The sequence below is a fragment of the Scaptodrosophila lebanonensis genome, unplaced genomic scaffold (genome assembly GCF_003285725.1).
Source record: "Scaptodrosophila lebanonensis strain 11010-0011.00,11010-0021.00 unplaced genomic scaffold, SlebRS2 tig00000024-arrow-pilon, whole genome shotgun sequence".
Classification (NCBI taxonomy): domain Eukaryota; kingdom Metazoa; phylum Arthropoda; class Insecta; order Diptera; family Drosophilidae; genus Scaptodrosophila; species Scaptodrosophila lebanonensis.
In genome coordinates this window covers 7,469,193-7,489,425 of record NW_022060538.1, presented here as the reverse complement: position 1 = coordinate 7,489,425, position 20,233 = coordinate 7,469,193, and the positions used below count along the sequence as shown (strand labels likewise).

The 20,233-nt window shown below is 38.8% G+C and overlaps 5 protein-coding genes across 6 annotated transcripts; 1 reads left to right on the top strand and 4 right to left on the bottom strand.

Moving 5' to 3' along the window:
* The first annotated feature begins 86 nt into the window (after positions 1–86).
* Positions 87–595, top strand: LOC115621533 (serine palmitoyltransferase small subunit B). Its single transcript, XM_030515198.1, has 2 exons — positions 87–197; positions 251–595. The coding sequence occupies exons 1-2, from the start codon at positions 101–103 to the stop codon at positions 418–420; spliced, it is 267 nt and encodes an 88-aa protein (XP_030371058.1). The 5' UTR covers positions 87–100; the 3' UTR covers positions 421–595.
* On the bottom strand, positions 588–2,294 carry LOC115622051 (pickpocket protein 19). The gene is made up of 6 exons (XM_030515926.1): positions 2,150–2,294; positions 1,965–2,078; positions 1,697–1,913; positions 974–1,635; positions 803–909; positions 588–751 (listed from the first exon to the last, which is right to left on the bottom strand). Exons 1-6 carry the CDS (start codon positions 2,224–2,226, stop codon positions 588–590), a joined length of 1,341 nt encoding a protein of 446 aa, XP_030371786.1. The 5' UTR covers positions 2,227–2,294.
* A 1,688-nt stretch (positions 2,295–3,982) lies between these two features.
* On the bottom strand, positions 3,983–5,793 carry LOC115621165 (serine protease grass). Its single transcript, XM_030514727.1, has 5 exons — positions 5,542–5,793; positions 5,320–5,480; positions 4,902–5,245; positions 4,650–4,843; positions 3,983–4,590 (listed from the first exon to the last, which is right to left on the bottom strand). The coding sequence occupies exons 1-5, from the start codon at positions 5,606–5,608 to the stop codon at positions 4,175–4,177; spliced, it is 1,182 nt and encodes a 393-aa protein (XP_030370587.1). The 5' UTR covers positions 5,609–5,793; the 3' UTR covers positions 3,983–4,174.
* Positions 5,794–9,122: 3,329 nt separating this feature from the next.
* LOC115621072 (serine protease grass) lies at positions 9,123–10,937 on the bottom strand. Its single transcript, XM_030514599.1, has 6 exons — positions 10,803–10,937; positions 10,568–10,740; positions 10,296–10,509; positions 10,073–10,121; positions 9,814–10,007; positions 9,123–9,750 (listed from the first exon to the last, which is right to left on the bottom strand). The coding sequence occupies exons 1-6, from the start codon at positions 10,876–10,878 to the stop codon at positions 9,326–9,328; spliced, it is 1,131 nt and encodes a 376-aa protein (XP_030370459.1). The 5' UTR covers positions 10,879–10,937; the 3' UTR covers positions 9,123–9,325.
* Positions 10,938–13,014: 2,077 nt separating this feature from the next.
* On the bottom strand, positions 13,015–20,038 carry LOC115620679 (NADP-dependent malic enzyme). 2 transcript variants are annotated; one of them, XM_030514044.1, is made up of 7 exons: positions 19,802–20,037; positions 17,004–17,184; positions 15,549–16,598; positions 15,327–15,479; positions 14,728–15,022; positions 14,524–14,652; positions 13,015–14,448 (listed from the first exon to the last, which is right to left on the bottom strand). In XM_030514044.1, exons 1-7 carry the CDS (start codon positions 19,816–19,818, stop codon positions 14,414–14,416), a joined length of 1,860 nt encoding a protein of 619 aa, XP_030369904.1. In that variant the 5' UTR covers positions 19,819–20,037; the 3' UTR covers positions 13,015–14,413. The 2 variants fall into 2 exon arrangements, with proteins under 2 accessions (XP_030369904.1, XP_030369903.1); XM_030514043.1 differs by having other exon boundaries at positions 13,017–13,539; positions 14,488–14,652; positions 19,802–20,038.
* Between the last annotated feature and the right edge of the window lie 195 nt (positions 20,039–20,233).

The following is a 20,233-nucleotide window of genomic DNA, read 5'->3' as shown; positions in this document are numbered from 1 at the left end:
CAGCTGTTTAGCAATCGGTGCATCGCCAAATATCGATAGTTATGTATGTTCGCTTCAATTGTTTTGTTTTTCACTGGCGCGGTTGCAGAATTTGTAAAAAATGTTGAAAATAAAGCGAACCATAGCGAATTTATATCGCCAATACGAGCTGGCTACGTGCATTAGCATGTTTGAGCCATGGGAGAAGAAACTCATCAGTAAGTAGGCGACTAGCAAATCAACAACATTCTTTCACGAACTGTTTTCACAGATGGTTTCGTCCTTGTTATTTTGGCTCTGTTGGTCTTCTCCAGCTGTGTGTATCTGCCCACTTACATGCAAACACTACTGCAGTTCATAACGCCACTGCCTTGGTCAGGAAAATCCACCAATAACGCCTATGCGCCCATTGCGTCAACTCAAAAGATGAACATAGGCTAATACTCAAAGGAGTAGTCGCGGGACACCTTATCTAAGGATTACTAGATTTACTCATAAGTTATATGCATATAGTGTTTGTTTTCTGTTTGCCCAAAAGCCGAATCAAGGACAACGTGCTGCGGTCTCCAAGACTTATTAGTACTTTTAAATATACTTTATAATTTAATTTAACTCATTCGAAAAACACTGTGTAAATATCTTCGCGTTCCAAGAAATATAATTAGTGGCCACTTGCATAGTACCTTTCTGTACTCCACGAAAAGAAACAGTGCCTCGACTATACGCAGGGCTGACGTGTTGAAAAACAAGCTAACCAGACCACCCACAGAGACTGTAATAGGTAAATAAGTACGGTGTGTGGATGCCAACAAGACGCACTCACTCAATAGATCCAAATTGGTTTTGGCTACGCGACGCACGTAACGCTGCGTTGGCAGCTCCACCAGGGCCACGCGTATGTGTGAGACTTCCTCCTCCGTCTCCTTATCACTACATGAAAAATAATCCACCTACTATGTGTGTCATTGAATGGATTTAATCGTAGGCAACTTACTTGTCAGCCGAGTTATATATAATATTATATTCGGGTTCATCACACGAGCTCATGCAGTCGCAGGATTTGCGTTCTATATGTAGCTGCTCATTGATGTAGCTCAGACACTTTAGACCGCGATGGTCACAAACAGGCAGCGAGTTCTTGCTCGGCACCGCCATAAAGTGGCTCGTGCAATTACAATGTCGTAGCTGCAGAGCCACAGTGCATTCGACCACACAGCCTGAATAGCTGTAGAACTCATAGATTCCCACTTGCTGACTAATGTTAGTGCGTTCATGGGCATAACGACAACGCCTTTGGTCCATGGTCAGATCCAGAACGCTCTCGTGATTATAAACTTCAATAACATTCAGAACCAACTCCTTGAAGTTGCCTCGCAACACAGTTTCTCGTATCATGCCCTCCGAATAATGGAATGGCACATCGATTGGGGCATGTACATGCAATTGAATGTCAGCGGCTGCGATGAAATTCAAATGAGCTGCGCCAGTCATGCGATTATTTGTGTACTGCACATGCGGAACTTTTCTTGCCTGATGCGAATTAAAGGAGTAACAGACACCATATTCCGTGTGTATGGGTAGAAATTGTTCGCAGCAATCGAAGAGTTGATTCCGGTAGCTGCACTCAATAATCAGTTCGTGGCACTTGCTGCGAAACTAAAACACAAAACAATATAATAAGCTTATACCGGTTAGGATCATATATCCAAACACCCACCACTTCCAGCAACAGGGTAAAGTTGTCTGGACAGGATAAAGTCTCGCACTTCTCGCAACTGCTGCATATGCCGTGAAAGAAGACAATCTCGCTAACAAAGTCGTCGATGTGCATGTCGTGCTCTACACCGAACTGTATCTCGCTAAGGTCCCAGAGTTTCTCACCATTGTATAGCTCACAAACAGTTATGGCCGGAAATGAAGTGTTCCAATTAACGCTGTAGCGCTAGAATTAGTAATTAACTTACATTTTTATTTCATATACTCACTAAATCGTGTCCAAATTAAAGGAAACCGATGAGGAGAAAAAGTTCTCCAGCAGCGAACTAGAGACCCTTACAAAAAATGGCATGGTATGAACAAATGTTGCCAAATAGAGCAACCTGTCCTTATATCGAGTATTGAGTATTGGTAAGCAATATTATTTCACAAATAGATTATTTATTTAAATTACCCCTTCAGTGCCGGCCCCAAAAGTCTCCTCCAGTTAACGGCTAAGCCAAATAAATTCTGTTCCCTAAGCCAACGCATTTTCCACTCTTTGGTGGTTGTTCGATGACTATTCGACGGTAGTCGCGACAAATTGGTTTTATTTGGGACATAATGAAGAATTCAGCCTTGATAAGATCTGTCCCATTGTTCTCTAAAAAGGTACATTATACTTGCCCTTTAGTTCGGTGCCTAGTATATGAACTCATTTTTGATTTGTATTCAGTTCATTGCTAGAAACAACATACAGAGGTAAGCATACATATACAAATTTATGTTACAAAATTAAGGGAAACTATTAATTTTAACAACTCGATTTAATTACGGGTTCGTACGCTGTGTGTCATCCATTCACTATAACATAAACTTTATGTCATAAAGCTTCGTAAATAGCAATTATATAGAATAGAATTATATATAACACAGACGCATTTGTCACAAATTGGCGACATATAGTAAATGGATGATAACATGGCATCCCGTTAAACGGTAGAAATTAAAAGGTTTTTATTTTATTCAGGTTTTCATGAGCGTACTTTCGAAAATTCTGCGATTTTTCATTTAAGACACCAAATTCTATTATATTCTATATATTATATTAGACGAAAAACAGCTGTCATTTAGGTACTGCGTCGGTTGAGAATATAGTATTTTTCCAATGTCTTTTTTAAAGATTTTTTTTAATGCCGATTCCTCAAATAACGACAAGCTATTTTTAAATTATGATTTTTCTGTTTTGGGGACTTAGTTAAAAAACATAAAATGAAACATAAACATAAAATGAAACAGTTGCAAAGTACGTACAGCCCGAAAATTCGTATACGAACGACGAAAATCTTGCCCTTTTTTTCAATCTTGGGAAATTATGCTTCTATGTTATTGATTTCTTATAAAGGCAGTGTTAACCTCTATTTTATTCTAAGGCCACGATCAAAATTCTGGAATTTAGCTTTTAAAATATATAAGTAGTAGAAAATTAATTAGTGATCTGAGATAGAATGATCGAAATAGACTGAATCTTAGAATATTGCCGAGCAATATGAAATAATGACACATGCTTTGTGTATTTAAATTAAATATAATACTCCTCTAGTCAATGACTCAAACTTGGATATTCCCCGAAAGCCATTACTAACGTAATACCTTCTTTAGATCTGTAAATTAATAGCATATTGATATTATTATAATTTATTGCGGGTGCTTAAGTTATATGCTGAGATCTTAACAGCAGAAATAATCTAGAAACCACAAATTAAAGCATACGTAATTACGATAAGTCTTTCGTAGTATGAGTAATATTTAAAAAATTTTAATAACCTTTATTTTCATATGAATCGTTTAAGCTTGAAATGACAATAAAATGTATGGATTAAGAGAGATATATTTGTACATTCAATATTCGATGGGACATTACGTTACCAAAACTGAATCACCTTTCAGAAGTCGCAATGTGGTTAATCTTTATCCAAGATATTTCTGTAATCGTCGAGGGTCACTTAAAGGCATGAAACAATGAACCTTAGTAAATGTACATACACAGCGCACTGTTTGAAGATAAGGCTATCAAAGATAAGACTATTTGCTTGTTGTAAATATTGAGTTATGCATACGAAGTGTCTTGATTCAAAAAAGTCGATCACATATTTAAATGTTGTAATTGGTTTTGAGGTTTGGAGGGGAGATAACATTTTTCTATCAGTAGTTTATCGTTACGATTTGCAGGCTGAGTTTGTTAGTTATCTGTTGGATAAATTTCCAATTCAATTAAAGGAATTCTTATTTATAAAGTCGTTGCCGGTCTGCTACCTTGTTTAACAAACACATTTATTATGCTCCTTATTCTTTACACTTGTATTTATTTCGTATAATTTATGATAAATAACTATGTATATGCATATGGCATTGAAATTTATGGTCTAATTACACTTATAAATAGAATTGAGTACATGATACGTTCGCAGCAACATATTTTTTTCCACCTATCTTACAATTAATCAATATTCTGCGTTATCCAAGGCAACATATCAATAACGTTGGCAAAGACACCGGGCTCGGCAGCACGTCGACCACAAGCTCTTCCACCGTATGATACCACTCCGTACTGCACGTAGCGAACTGTATCCTTGTAGGAGTTGCGGAAGAAGAGCGGACCTCCTGAATCTCCGCGACATGTTGAGATAATATCGGAGCCAAGGACACAGATATTGTTCTCCGTAACGGGCGCATTTTGAAAGAAACGCCGACACACGTCGAGCTCCTGCCGTTTGACTACCGCTTTGAGCAACACGTCCGAACCTTTGTAGCTGTCCTTTTCTGTAGTTCCCCAGCCGACTATGAAGTAGCTCTGATCATAGGACACTTTTTGCGATTGCCCATCAATGGGAAGGCAAACGGGTTTGATGTGGACTATAGAATGAACGAACATTTAAGCAAGATTTTTAAGGTAATTAATGTGATTCGCTTACTTTGTTGCTTTACTGGCCGGTCCAGTTTGATTAGCGCCAGGTCATGATGTATTTCGCCATGCACGTACTGTGGATGCGACTTTATACTGGCGATGCCATACTCCTCGTAGGGTGGCAAGCACACGCGCTTCTTTCCCTTCCACTGGCAGTCCTCCTCTGTGCTCAAGTCATGCTCGCCCAAGCGTACGCCAATTCTGTGAATAGAGCAGATTAAGCAGGAGCCAATAAAACCCAAATGAAGTCCCAACTTACAGCTTGGAGTGAGTGTGAACGCAATGCGCTGCCGTTAACACATAACGATCGCTGATCAGACTACCGCCGCAGAGGAAGGGACGCTGCTGCGCAGTGTTATATTTTAGCAGAGCTAGCCAGGGAAACTCTCCAATCTGCGTTATATCTCCGCCGCTTAGCTTGATAACTGGCTTCTTTCCGCATTCGACTCCTTCAAGGACTCGCAAGCCACGTGGATCGATGCTCCCAATATTCATATTGCTGTTTCCACCAGTGGGATTGCTAGCGCGTGTCTCTACTTGGCCCTTGTCTTGGCTTTGTGCCTCGATATCGATCATCACTGAGTCGGTAGAACAGCACAAGGTCTGTCAGTTTATAGACAGAAATTAAGAAATGGTGGCTCCACAAATTAAACTTTAATTAGACAAATTTCACCTACCATTTGGCGTTGGGATTTATTGCACACTGCTGCCTCCAATTCGCGTCGCTTTGAGACTGGTACGAAGCGACCATATTTCTTGGTTAGTTCAAGAACATATTTGCACTCCTGTGGGGCAACACAATAGCCTGGTTTGTTGTCGGGTGTAAAGCAGCTTTCCTCTGTAGAGGGGTGGAGGAGTTGTTTAGAAGAACTGATGCTGCTTTTTATCAGTTAACTTACGAGTAAGAACCAGAGCTGGTGAAACCAACAAGGCCAAGGCCATAAAATTCAAAAATCTTAATGCCATTGTGCCTTTGTAGTTGCTATAGAAGATTGCAGATGCTGGACCACTTGAATTGGGATAGGTTCAGTAAATAATAACTACGTTGAAAAAGCTTCGCCGTCGACGTCACAGTTTATATCACTTGTTATTAGAACGAGATACGACTCCTATACTAAGGCTGGCTGACGATCCGACTTGCTGGAGAGCTTTTGTCGCTTCGAGTTGTGGCGCTGAACTGAGACTAAAGGCTGTCGTGTGCCAGCTTATGTAGCTCAGGTTCAAGCTTAAGCTCGTGCGCATACGCAGCACCGTTTGCGAGATCTCTTGAAATTATAAAAATGAATATACTTGTATGAATTAAGCAGTGTGCCTATACTATAGATCGAAGTGTTGTTTATTTCTCAAGAGCCCAACAGGTTTGCTCGCCTTTGGTTGGAACAGTCAATGTGCTAACAATTAGCTGGACCCAGTGCGCAGCACGTGTGGGCAAAAGCCTGACCGGGTGGCTATTCCGGCGACAAAGTTGCAGAGAGTGTAGTTAGGGTAATTAAATTTCAGGAAAGTAATGCCCCCTTAAGTACCAAAAGAGATCCCCACTCATACTAAAAGAGTGTATGCGCTCTTCATAAATTAACCACATTCCCTTCCACCTCTCCACATGGCACGCGCTCCGTACAGCATTTGTGACCAGATGTGGCGGTACTTTTTCATTGATAGGTTCGAGTTTCCCCATACAGAAGTTCCCATGCAGCTCAGTATACATTAGCTGCGTGAGCGGGTCGCGTGTCTGTGCGGTTCAAACTTGTTCGTTTGGATATACATTTCGAGGAATTTCCGTTGCCGGGAAAACCAACGGCGAGTGTAAGATTTTCGACAAAAAAATATCGGCTCCAATATAATTAAATACATTTTCTCCCCAAACGGGTTAGAGCATTAAATATCGTTGGAGAATTTATTTTCCTTATTCAAGTGCGGCTAAAAAAATCCCCGAAATTTTCGAAAACATGCTGTTACTTAAATAAATGTATTGCTTTTAATTAGCCCCTGTATATAATATGCAACATTAAAAAATATAAAAAGTAATAGGTCTTGCAATTTGCAGAACCTATTTATCTGTTTTACCTTTTTGCTAAAGAACCGTGGCGAAGTGTACACCGCTGGTACAGACTATACCAGAGTCGTTTCTCATATACTATATAGTATTTAATTAAAGGGCAACTATTGGATAGGACATCCTTTGCTTTGTTTAAATTAAACAATTATCTAATTCTATTTAGATTTCAATATATTCACTTAACACTTGATGTACTTTACATACTTAAACCTTCCCGAATAACAGATTGACTTTCGTCTAGTTTATCCTTCTATCTGTTTCCATGCAAAATAGTCTCTTTGTTGTAAAGCTATAGCACGCACCGGATCGTACTTCCATATCATAAAGCTGCCATAGAAACGATCCACCTATTTTGTATTAACTTCTTTGTTTTATAAACGAGTGTGGCTATGTAGTGGTTTTACTTAACAACATATACTCCAAACAAAAATCGCAAACCAAATACCAAAATATTTGAAATTCTTATGATTTTCTTGTTAACCTATTATACTTGTACATAGGAAGAAATTTTATTATTATAAGAATATTAAAAGACTAGTACATATACTTTTTGATTGAATTTTTGATCTAGCGCTATTAATTTTTTGAAAGCAGTGCTTTATGTACTTGCTCTAATATTTTTATTGAATTTCATTTCAAATCGTCTGTTTGTTTTTGTTGTTACACCAATCCCCCATTCTGTGCTGGGAGTGGGCTTTTAGCAAAATGTTTGTTTCTCAAAAAAGTCAGAACTCCTAATTAGTTTCTGTAAATTGGTTGGAACTTCATCATCAAGCTTTGCTTGTATTTGAAAAAGCATTTTGCTAAAGTGCAAGATATACCGTTTTGAAATTTTAAGAGACATATTTACGACTTCATTTGCATACTCGTATGTATACACATGTAGTATATGTATTTGTATAAGAGGCTTGTGCGTTTCGTAGGTGGGCAAATGTCTTGCCAAGTGGGTATTGCGACCGCGTTGTCAGAGCGATTAAATTCCAGGAAACCCCCAACTAGATCACCTTGTGTGCGCGCTCTTATTAAATATGTCTCTCTCTCTCTCTCTCTGTTGTTGCTCTCGGCGCCATGTTTGAGTGGCGTGCGCTCATAATGGGTGTGGAGACAATTTTCTTTTGATAGAATGCATCTTAATTGTTACCGTAAATCTCCATTGTGAAGGACGCATCCAAACTACGGCAATGCCCACGATTAAGATATATACAATAGGTGCGTTCTGAATCTTGTGTTCTCATCATTATTTCTTTTGGATATGTCTCGGGGAAATTCCGTGACTGGGGAATCCATTTGCTTTTGTAAGTTGTTTTGATTTTGTTTTTTGGCTTAAACGTAACTCGTTTGTCATTGTTAAATTATTTTTATTATTCAAAAGCCAAAATGTGTGAATTTGTGGCAAAAATGGTCTTAGAATGAAACAAGATACTATCTGTCAAAGTCGAGCAGCCCCGACAGTGAAACACCCTCTATCAAAAGAAAAAAAAGGTCTGAGTTCTTTTTTTAAAAATTAGATTTTAATTAATTCTAAGCTTTTTTCTCTGTTTAGTTTTTCTTTTTATATCGGAAGATCTATTGACGCCGAAAGACAAATAATATTCCCCTAGGGGGGCGGAGGCTTTTGTTAGATATTATTGTAAATTGATTAGATTTCTCCTACCTAGGCTTTCCAAGCTTTAGCAGATTCTTTTTATAATTTTTATATATTGTTCTCCTAAGTATGTCGACAGTAAATGTTTGTTGACATAAATATAAATAAATAAAAACTTCCGCTGTTGTGTATGTTCTCTGAGAGAATAAGGAGATAATATGAGAATTCCGCTGTTGTGTATGTTCTCTGAAAGAATAAGGAGATAATATGAGAAATAAATATGAACTACTTTATCTAAATTTAAATTGACGAACTGAATTCTTTAGCTGCGCAAGGGAAGAGGGGATTGAATAATAAAATAAACTCGTTTTACTTGGACAGACACATGGACATGTCAGGATTCTGATAAAGGATATTTGTTCCTTTACATACACTGCAGAAATAATATACAAACGACAATTTGAATAGGGGCTTTTATTTCACCATAGTCTATGCCATTATTACACTTATAATTGTTATCTGATTTAAAAACACAAACAAAAGTTATTCAATTATAATTTACATAAAATGTACTTTTTTCACACACCCCTACAATGCCATAAAAAATATAAACCCATTATTGCTATGAATTAACATCTCTGTTGATTGACGTACTTCAATCACAAATACACATACATACAAATACATACATACACAGTTCTAAATTGTATTTTTTGCGGTTATGGCTGGACTTGGGTCGCTCTAAAGCATCGGGGCTTCCGTCGGCGAATATGCTTAGGCAGAAGCAGAAGAATGTTAAGAATGTTAATAATTAACGCGATAAGTAATCAGCACAGTGGTTTACTTTTCATCCTATGTGCAAGAAGAGAGCATATTCACTCAGCGGAATTGATTCAGCGACTTGCAATATATATTTTCGAAGAACTTAAGTATTTAAACAGTGGGTGATAATTAATTGCAACTGAGTCAGGTTATGAGCACACAAACAGCAGAAGCTTAGACTATAGCTATAACTAGTTATATAGGCACATCAGTATACTTTTCACAGCCCGTTCAAGGCCATCTGGTCGGTTATCCATTGCACATATTCAGCAACATTTGTGTATAAGGCTGGCAGGCTGATTTCGCCGCAAGACACCACACCCAGACTGACAATACCAAACTCCACCATGCGCACCTTGAACTCGTCGAGATAGAAGGCTGCCGCCTGCAGCGGACCACCAGAGTCACCTTTGCACGAGTCCTGGTAGTCTGCGCCACCCACGCACAGCTGCGTCTTCGGGACGTCCCGTGCATATGCTTGAGAGCAGGTGGTCCGCGGTTTCAACGGCACCGCAGCTTGCAGCAATACATCGGAGGAGGAACCCTTCTCGGTAGTGCCCCAGCCAGTGACAAAGAATCCGCTTATTTCTTCCGCCTGTTGCTTCAATTCCTTTGTTATGGGCAGGCAGATGGGCTTGATGTGCCCTGGTAAAACAAAATTTTGTGTTAACTAGCTGTTTGCAGAACTTGACCAAAAAGAGGATTTACTTTCAAACTGGACGCTGCGACTCAGACGCAATAATGCAATATCATTGGCCACTCTCTTAGGATCGTAGTGCTCGTGCAAAATTTGCTTCTCTATGCCCACGTCCTGTACGGGTGGAGCGCACTTCTCTTTCCTTCCATATAGACGGCAGTCCTTCTCCGTTGAGATTTGGTGCTCCCCCAGACGCACTTCAAACCTACAAATCAAGACCAACTCTGGTTAGAAAGTTAAAAATATTTTTTCTGACGACCTTTAACCTACAGCTCCTCCTCCAATCCATAAATGCAATGGGCAGCCGTTAGAATGTAGCCTAGAAACGTAAGAAAAGCATGGAATAGTTTAAATTATACTTGTATATGTACATACAAACATATATAATATATAAAATAATGAAGATAAACGAAAGATAAGATGAAATCGAGTAACTACATGGTTTCAAACGCTAGGTGTAGGTGAATGACTTGGTAACTTGAGCTGAACTTACGATCCGAGATAAGAGTGCCGCCGCAAAGAAAACGATCACCACCATTCTGCTTGTATTTGAGCAGCGCCATCCAGGGTCTCGAGGAAATACGCACTTCCTTGCCATTGGCTACCAGCGTATTGAGCACTTTGCCGCATTCGAAGCTCTCGTTGCGGAACTGTGATATCACCTTGGAATTGTGTTGAATTTGTGAAGCTGCGCAGCAAAAATTACGCTATCGGTAATCACAATTGGATTAGAATGTATTTGAAATAGAGTTGAGGACTATTTACAATGCCACCGATCTCGCCACAGCTAGCCTGACGCAAATATTTAATATAATCCGGCGTTAGTTGTTCACCTCCACTGCCAGCAGCTTGCAGACGCAGCTCAATATCCGTGCAAGATGAGTAGGGCACGCACTGGCCCTGTTGACCCGTCGGCGTGGTGCACTGATCGGCATATGCTGCAAAGAGAATCATATCAGCTGACAATTGAGTCGGATTTAAATCTCCACCTGCCTCCCACCTGCATCAACAGAGCGCGTGCTGCTGGCGACAACAATGACGACAGCAATAGCAACTACGAAGTAGCTACGAAACATCGCGATCAACTGTGTTTTAAAAACTTAACGACAATACCTAGCGATCCGCTCAAACCTAAGCTCCAAGCACAACTGCTTGATCCGCTCTCTGAACGCACCATTTATACGCCGTAGAGACGGCCACAGAGCACACCGATAAGAAGCAGCTCATCGATCTCCCCATTCATTGGAGTTGTACAACTGCCTATTGGGGTTTTCCCCCTTTCATTCTAAAGGCTGAGGCTGTGTAGCCCTGTGAGAAACTGACCTAGGCATAAGAGCCATGAAAAAATGCAAGTTCCAGATTCTACCGTTAAGTCTCTGCAACGACTGGGACGTGCGGCATTTTTGTCTCTAACAGCATGGCTCGCTCACTAAGTTCTGTACTGCCTTTAATTTGTATTCTACAATAATCTATTCACAACAAATTATTATAGATTTAATCACTATCGCTCTCAATTTAGAAAGTATGGCGAGTGCTGCTGATGAGGCTCAACTATTGTCATACATACATAATAAATAATCGTTATACCCTCTATTTAAAAAAAAATAAATGTTTGCGTAAATGTTGTTAAGTTCCCAAAATAGAAGCCTACTCGTACTTTTACTTTTTGGCATGAGAATGTTAGTCATACGCAACATCGGGCGCCTTATATGTACTTTATTTCAGTAGCTCAAACGATGAATTCTTTTATTGTGAAACGCTAAGAGATACTTGTAGATTAATGAAAAACAAGAATAGACTCTGTATAAGGTGTGCTCGACATTGAAAATTCTTATACATATACTTTTATGAAGAATTTCACACGACTTAATTAATTTAAGATGCTGTCACTAAGAGTATTTTATCTTTTACAAACAACTTATTTCGCATTTACTTTTTAAAACCTACTTGTAAAATAGCAATATTTTGTGTGCAAATTATTTCCATCATAGCTGCAAATTATCTTAAAGCACTATAATATGTGTATAGTGAGCTTATTTGTCACTTTTATAATAAATGTGATATTGGATGAATAATTGAAAAACAAAAATTCCGTAATATATATAAAGTAAGCCCATCCTATTGTACTATTTGGGATAAAGATTTTACATGTAGAAATAAGAGAAAATGAATTCAAATATAGATTGGGCTACATTTGAGCTACTTTGCCCCGAATTCTTCCAATATCAGTTAAAAAATGAAAAAAAAAATGCTTCCATGTAATTAACTATATCTCTTAGTTCCACCTTCAATAACAACTACGAAATACTCTTCTCGTTAAGCTTTGGCTTTGAACTTATAATCAATTGACGTAAAAATTTTGAGGAAACCGGATATGGAGTGGTGTTGGTTCTGCTCTATGCATCAAAATTTTCAATGAATTGAGCGATTTTCTTCGTCGTGCCTGCTTGCACTCTTGTAATGAACTGTGCACTCTTCTGGAGCAAGATACAGGGTGCACCATCTTTTATGTCGGTATGTAAACACTGAATTTCTTTGAAAATAAACAACCGATTTTCAAGTATGAGATATTTTTATTTAATTTTGTTCTGTACAATTTCTTCAACTGAGGTTTTCAACACTGGTCTATTCAAGTCAATCGGTTACCTAATGACAAAGCCATTCAATATCTACACACCGACATAAAAGATGGCGCACCCTATATGTATCAAAGCTGATGGCGGCCAAATTTTGCGATAATTCTTTTAAACAGAGCAGACGTTGTGATACTTCGACCCTAAGGGGGTTAATAGTAACTAAAATATGGGGATACTGAGAAGGAGCCCTGCTCAGAGATGATGCAAGTATTGATAAATACAGGGAGAAGCTACAAGCTAAACAATTGCTGTGCTAACTCCCTCTTTAAGCACATCTTTGACTTAAAGCGTGAACATTGTTAATAGTAAGGTGTTATAGGTTGTTAATGATACCCAACATCGGGTATTGGGATACAAATTACATATTGAAACTATAGAGATTGATTTATAGGCCTTTCAGTGAATTGTTGAGAAAGTGCAGAGGGGGCTTATTATTAATATAAAGTCGTCTAATAGAAGTGCCGTAGAGTTATCGCCCAGGGTTTCAGAATTGTAAATTATTATATTTTATACACCATTCATACATAATTGCTACAGTATCATCTGTTGCCACAAAGAAAAGTAAAACATCGGATCAGTTTTCATGTTACTGTGGTTTTTATTGTTTTCGCAGCTATGCCTGTATATGTATGTCTGTATGATCTGGTCAATTGTACAACGGCTTAGGCGTCGATTCAATTGTTTATGCACAAATGCATAACGTGTTTATATTGGCGTTGTATTAAAATTAACTTGCGCTTTATGTTTGTAACAATAAATTATAACAAAGCTATTTAATTGCATTAATAAATATCAGACATGGTTCAACAATATAAACATAATCATACGCTATATAACTGTATATACATACATATATGTATATATGTATGTTCGCCTGTTTAAACGTAAATTAAAAACGGATATCTTAATTAATTAGTAGTAGTTTACATATTAAGCTTTAAGAGTAACGATCAGCAGCTGCTCTTTTAGCATGGGGAGAAAGAGGAGGACTCTCTTCGGTAGGGTAGCCACCGTTATCGAAGCACTTTATCTGCATATAGCCAATTGTTCTATGCGGTCGTGGGGTTGGGTTGCATTTAATTTATATGATTTCTTCGTTTTCTATATTGGCAACGAAATGGAAACATAGCAATAGATCAATCAATTGTTGAATTTGCGTTGCATTATGCGGTAATTGATTTTTAAAAGCTTTAATAAATTCTTTCAATTTGGCAAGAGCCTCGCTTTTAGCCGCTTGCTGTTGGTTTTCGTTAGTAACGGTAGCAGAGAGAAACATAGGGTGTGTATGTGAGATAAAAAAGGAGCAAGCTAGAGTTAAACAATTACTGCCAAGCCAATTTATACATAGTGGAGGAGTTATTTTACAAATTTGCAAATTAAAACATAGCACAATGGGATTTACAGTTAAAAATTAGAAAAAATACTGCGTCGTTGCGTTATCGGTACTGATCACCAACAATAAACAAGATAATTAATTCATACAAAATATTACATATATAAAGATGTAATCATATATAAAATACATAAAACGATTTTGCTGCACACCGAGCCGTTGCTTGATTGCTTGCTTGTCTCTGAATTTGTTAGTTACTACAACTCAAGTCTATGACTAAGAATTTATTTTAATAACTACACGGCGCTTTGAGCCACGATTGTGTGGCGCGTGCACTAACAAACGGGTTCGGTTCGCTTGCTTTTTAGTCACTTGGGAGAGTGGAGATTCGTTCGGCTAGTGTGCCGCTCTGTGATTTTGATCTTAAATTTGCGTGGCGAGCGAATAAATGGAAAGAGTAACATATAAATATATAACAGCGTCAGCAGCTGGAAATTGTCTATATCAATGTTTGGTTAGTTTTTGGTGCTGATGGTGTTTAAACGGATTCAAGTAGTAGTGGTATGTAGTAGCAACAGTGGGTTAGGATGCAAAACTGAGTGGTGCCAGCAACATCGATCGTTCAATTCAATCAACGGTAGCTTATTTGATAGCAGCAATTAGCGGGCTCTCTTCGCCTAAAAAAAGAGAAACAAAGAAAAAAGAACGTTAATCACTTTTTTTTCCGTAAAGTTTGGTGGGCACTAATTCACGAGTCTTTATGTAGGGCATGCGTGGCCAAGTCCAGGTGACGGGCATCGAGCATTCATAGTTGAAATTGTACAGCTGATCTTCCAACCACTTGCGTTTGTCCTGCGGTTCCGGATAGGTGGATGCCAGACCTAAGAAAATATATAAGATTATTCGGACTTCTTCATTAGAAAATTACAGGTTCGAGAAAAATGAGAAGCACTCACCCTTGTCATAGGCACACTTGGTCACACCGATAGCTATGTTCATCGATACTTCCTGTATGCTCTGCAATGGCGGATATAGGGAACCCCGCTCAATATCGCTCAACTCCACGAAGTTGGCCAACTCCTGGGCAGCAATAAGGAACATGTCATCGGGTATGTGATGGGTGCCTGTGCAAATAACGCCCAGTGCTACACCAGGGAAGATGTAGGCGTTGTTTCCCTGGCCCGGATAGTAGGTCTTATCGCCCACGTTGACCGGTGGGAAGGGCGAGCCTGAGGAAAAGATGACACGTGCCTAAAAGGAGAGAATTTTGTGACAGTAGTTTTAAATTTTTAAATATTTGTAATCTATATAGTATAAATATATATCATCTCCAATTAATGTTCGTTAAAAAACCATATTCACGCCTTCCCTTTTCTATAATCCAATAATTATAATTATAAATTTTATGGATTCATTGAAACGATTTATAAATTACGAATTGCATTAAATTATGAATGCAAAGGGTTCAATAGCGTATTTACTAGATGAGCATTTGATATGTTATTCTCAATAACATACATCTACATATATAACTTCTTTATATACTAGTACGTACATCGGTGTTCTGATAGGCCTGCTCAGCTGTGCATTCTGCCTTGCTGGTTGGATTAGAGAGCGCAAAAACTACGGGTCTATCGTTGTTATCCGCCATGGTACGCAAAATCTTCGGTGTAAAGAGACCGGCACAAGCCGAAGCTCCAATGAGTACCTATAAGGATAGACATTCAATAATTGATATGATTGAATACGTAAAAGCATTTCAAAGACTTTGACTCACATTTGGTTTGATGGCACTGACAATCTGCTCGAGATCTTGCATGGGCTCGTAGTCCTTGGCGTAGTTAACCTTATGTCCATCTAAGTTACCAATTTTGCGCGTTGTTGTAAGCAGACCATCAATATCAACCATATAGATTTTGCTGTAGGCCTCCTCTGTGGAAACGCCTTCCGATACCATGGCCTTGACCACAAGATCTGCGATGCCAATGGCTGCTTCTCCTGCGCCCGCAAAGAGGAAAGTATAATCCTTGAACGACTTGCCAGTTACACGCTTTGATGCGTACAAGCCAGCGACAGCCACAGCAGCTGTTCCCTGTATATCATCATTGAATGTGCAGTATGTGTTGCGATATTTGTCTAAAAATCTAAATGCATTGTGGTTGCCAAAGTCCTCAAACTGTATAAGCGTATTCTGACCATATCGCTTTACCACCGCCTCCATGAACTCATCAATAAAATCGTCGTACTCACGACCCACAACACGCTTCTGCCTTAAACCCACATACAGTGGATCCTCGAGCAAATCAATGTTGTTGGTGCCGACATCCACCACAATTGGCAGGCACTGATGCGGCTTAATGCCAGCCAGGGCTGTGTACAAAGCCAGTTTGCCCACAGGAATGCCCATACCGCAGGCTCCCAAATCGCCCAATCCCAATATACGTTCACCGTCCGTCACACATATAGCTCGCACATTTGGCTCCGGCCAGTTCTTCATAACATCAAAGATGTGCCCGCGATCGTTGAAAGTCACAAACAAGCCATGAGGACGTCTATAGATCAGGCCGAAACGTTGACAGGCCAAACCTACTGTGGGCGTGTACACAATAGGCATCAAATCCTCAATGTTCTCGGACAGAAAGCGGAAGAACAATCGCTCGTTACGATCGTGCAAATCGCTCAGATACAGATACTTGTTCAGTGGTTCCGTATAGCGATTGACAGCAATTTTGCATAGCTGTAGCTGCTCCTCCTGCGTCTTAAAACGCGCGGGCTGAAGACCGTGAATGCCCAGCACCTGACGCTCCTCCAGCGTGAAGGCCAAGCCCTGAGGGTCAGTAAAAATATGGGCATTAATTAAAATCAATATGGAAGGGTGGAAAACCAAATAGCTAAAAGACTGTCACTTATGAATTTATTGATTTCTTCATGGTATGACTAAGTATTACAGATCTACATATTTTTTTACTTAATTTTTTAAATAAATACATACATTCGTAAAAATTAATAATCAAAAACAGTTTAAAGAATTAAATAAGATATACATTTATAGCTTCAATCCAATTGGAAATGCAGATAATACATAAATCTCAATATTTTTATTTGGTTTAATTTTACGATATTTCAGGATTGGAAATATAACCCACACACATACAACATCCTGCAAGCCTTATTTAACCGATGCACGAGTTATGTTTAAAATATTGTTAAAGATTAACCCATTTTAACTTACTTTATTCAAACGCGGATCACGTATGTGATCGATGCCGCGAACCTGCGAGGGGCAGATGATATCGCCAACCACCTCATGGTAACCGCGTGCTTCATTCAAAGCCAAAGCCGCAACGGCTGGCGTTGTTGATGTTGTTGTTGCTGCCCCAGTGCGACACAATTTGCTGAGATTTCCACACACACTGCAACAGAGAAAAATGCATGCAGTTATGTACTCGCCTTATTACAAGTATTTATTAAATTATATTTGTTGATTGGCAAATTAAGCTGAGCTCGGCTTGACAGTTTCCTGACAGTGTTGCTAAATGCGCTGAAACACGCAAAGCCACAGGCCTCAAGTCCAAGGTCAGCTGTGCTTTGTTTATCATTTATTAGTGGGGCTACATAGCACCAAAACAAACGCCGCAATGTTTGCAACAGCTGATAAAAGATGAGAGCTATGCACACACATATACATACAAGATAGCTTTATACAACAGAAGTACTATTATATATGGAATTGGTTGTGTGCGAGTTTGTTTATTTGCACAGTTGGTGTTAAGAGCAGGCCTTAGCTGAATCCACAAAGCACTCTTCAGTGGCCACGTGCAGTAGCATTATATTAATTTCCTGACTAATTGCCGAAGCTTGTGGTTCTGTAATGAAATCAGGCAAAATGTCAGAGTAGCTGGCTATGCATCGAGAGCCGGCTCCCACCAGTTAGTGCTGTCATGAGTAAGCACATGATAGGCCCTAACGTTACGTTATTGCTGTCATATGTGTGTGTAACTTAACCATAGAAATACCACGTTTTGAGAAATGCGCCCTTTTAAGAGATTTTCAAATTGTTTTCACAAATTTAAAATTAAATGTCTCAATCTGATTAGTTCTCATATTTGTAACTCAACATATCTAAAGATAAGCTTTATTTTCGGCCTGGAATGAAAAAATATTAAAACATAATGTTGTTTAGAATGTTTTTCTCTTTTATTTTTTTTTAAAACACTTAAGTTTTCCCTGTAAGTAACAATACCGATAGGAATTAGGAACAATAATCAATAAGGCCCCATATTATAAAACAGTTTTAGGAACTCACGGTCCAAAAAATAATTCTAAGTACTAAAAACTTTTCTGTTTACCTCGGTATTTATGAGATTTTTAGGTGCCTCATCTAATATTTAATAAAAATCGGTGAACTAACTCATATAATTGTAATAGCAATGATTTTTAAAATCCGGGTTGGAACGACTTCAGCGTTCTAGTCGTCTTACAATTTCTAGGGTTAAAAATGCGTTTGATAATTATCGAAAACATTTCGTTGCTGAGTGTCGGGTATCAGGTATTATCATCATATGCCATTTCACTTTGTATCTATTTGTACAATGAAGCGCTAATGTTGGTGAAGCTCACATGAGCAGGGCGAGCGCTAAATTATTTCGCACACATATGTATGTATGTATGTATGTACATTGTACATACAAGCACATGCTTGTAGGTCTGTACGACACGTAAATGTTTCCGTACTTGAGTATTTGCCTGTTTCTGTGTATTCGTATGCTTGTATGAAACATCTACTTAGAATGACGTTAACGCTAACGCCAATGTACACGCTGACGTAGCTCAAATAGCGACAAGTTTTTGACCAAGCTATAGCAACTCATTACCTGCTGATTTTATTGCTTTTTCCATCTGTCTATACTATAGAGTCTACAGCGTATGGGAAACAAAAGTCAATGCACTCTTGAGTCAAAATAGTTTTGGCCAGTTGGTCTTTTCGCTGTGGCAGTCCCAACTTAAGGCAGAAAGCATATACATATACATACATTTGTACATACGCCGCATCTATATATGTACATACATACATACATATGTCCATTTTAATGATGATGAGTAACATTTGAACTTGGCAGCGAGCAGCAGAAATGCGAAATACAGACCGTTTACAAAAGCGCAAAACCAAAATTTACATACTATACATACAAAAGTTTATTAAAATTAGATATTTTGCATTTGGAAGCGCAACATTTAAACAAATGAATAAAACACACGGGACGTGGGAAATATTTTTAAGCATTCGCTGCCAACTGTGTCCATGTCCATGAACGTGAAGGTGTCTTCTCCAATACTAATGCAAATTGCCGTTAGCTAGAAGCGAAGATATGTACATACATATGTACATACTTGTATGTATATAAAAAGCGTCGGCGTCGCCTGTTGTTATACATATTGATTTTTCAGCTGTTTTGTTTTGTTTGTGCGGCTGAGTATGTGAGTGTGTATTCGCATTTTTTGGCAACAAATAAGAAAAGCGCACTAAGATTGTCAGAATATTTCTCTTACTTATGGGATTATGCAACTAAATGAAAGTGAAAAAAACCTCCCAAGCTTTCAACAGCAGCTGTTAGGCTAGGCGAATGAGCAAAGGGCTTGGCAAACATAAAAAGGAGCAGAATAAGCGCAATCTGCGCAAGTTAGGTCAATGCCAAGCCATGTGCGAATCTGGCCTACTCTCTGCCTGTGTGTATGCAGGATTGTAGCTGTGTGAGTGCCAATGAAAACGAAAGCTGCACGATGTATGTATGTACATATGTATATACTATGTGGAAGTAACGCTTTGGCGGCCACTCGTCTGCCACGATGGCTAGGTCACGAGGAAAAGAACTGCGGTAGTGCGGGGCAGACTGTTTGACGGTTGGAGTTGCATAATGTCCACGTACGTATATACACATAAACCAATATGAAAAAATTCCTTTTGCAATTTGACGCTAGCCATTGTTGCATATGCACATATGTACAAATTTTTAAAATTCGAAAGCTTACCTTGGCCGTGAAAACATTCTGTCTTTTATTTCGTTTTTAAAATTGCTTTGCTGTGTTAACTTTTTGAAGAATGACGCGTTAATCTAAGCTTGCTTTTGCTTTCACACTTAAATGTTAGCTTAAATAAATTTGTGTAATAATACTTTTAGTTTTATGGTTGTTGCCAACCTCCCGAAACACACAACAACAACAATCAGCGACGACGCGATTATCCAGAAATTGACCAACAAGAACGCAACGCGCTCCCTAACTGACTGAATACTATGATATAAAAAAACTTGCGCGCGCCGCACAGGCAAAACGAACGGAAGATAGAGATGTGCTCGTGCTAGAAAAAAAAATACACGAACACTATGGTCATACCCATGCCTCGCTAACATTTTCGATATAAAGACCTTTTTATTTTAGATTATATGAATGAACGTGATGAGC

Excerpts from the sequence above, each read along its gene's own strand:
- LOC115621533 (XM_030515198.1), top strand. The coding sequence starts at position 101 with ATGTTGAAAATAAAGCGAACCATAGCGAATTTATATCGCCAATACGAG. Across the intron at positions 198-250 it reads ATGGGAGAAGAAACTCATCA|ATGGTTTCGTCCTTGTTATT; the intron begins GTAAGTAGGCGA and ends CTGTTTTCACAG.
- LOC115622051 (XM_030515926.1), bottom strand. The coding sequence starts at position 2,226 with ATGCGTTGGCTTAGGGAACAGAATTTATTTGGCTTAGCCGTTAACTGG. Across the intron at positions 2,079-2,149 it reads TTGGGGCCGGCACTGAAGGG|GTTGCTCTATTTGGCAACAT; the intron begins GTAATTTAAATA and ends ATATAAGGACAG. Across the intron at positions 910-973 it reads ATATATAACTCGGCTGACAA|TGATAAGGAGACGGAGGAGG; the intron begins GTAAGTTGCCTA and ends TTTTTCATGTAG.
- LOC115621165 (XM_030514727.1), bottom strand. The coding sequence starts at position 5,608 with ATGGCATTAAGATTTTTGAATTTTATGGCCTTGGCCTTGTTGGTTTCA. Across the intron at positions 5,481-5,541 it reads ACCAGCTCTGGTTCTTACTC|AGGAAAGCTGCTTTACACCC; the intron begins GTAAGTTAACTG and ends ACCCCTCTACAG. Across the intron at positions 4,591-4,649 it reads CCGGCCAGTAAAGCAACAAA|TCCACATCAAACCCGTTTGC; the intron begins GTAAGCGAATCA and ends TTCATTCTATAG.
- LOC115621072 (XM_030514599.1), bottom strand. The coding sequence starts at position 10,878 with ATGTTTCGTAGCTACTTCGTAGTTGCTATTGCTGTCGTCATTGTTGTC. Across the intron at positions 10,741-10,802 it reads CACGCGCTCTGTTGATGCAG|CATATGCCGATCAGTGCACC; the intron begins GTGGGAGGCAGG and ends TTCTCTTTGCAG. Across the intron at positions 9,751-9,813 it reads TCGCAGCGTCCAGTTTGAAA|GGCACATCAAGCCCATCTGC; the intron begins GTAAATCCTCTT and ends TTGTTTTACCAG.
- LOC115620679 (XM_030514043.1), bottom strand. Across the intron at positions 16,599-17,003 it reads GTGATCCGCGTTTGAATAAA|GGCTTGGCCTTCACGCTGGA; the intron begins GTAAGTTAAAAT and ends ACTGACCCTCAG. Across the intron at positions 14,653-14,727 it reads CAAGTGTGCCTATGACAAGG|GTCTGGCATCCACCTATCCG; the intron begins GTGAGTGCTTCT and ends ATATTTTCTTAG.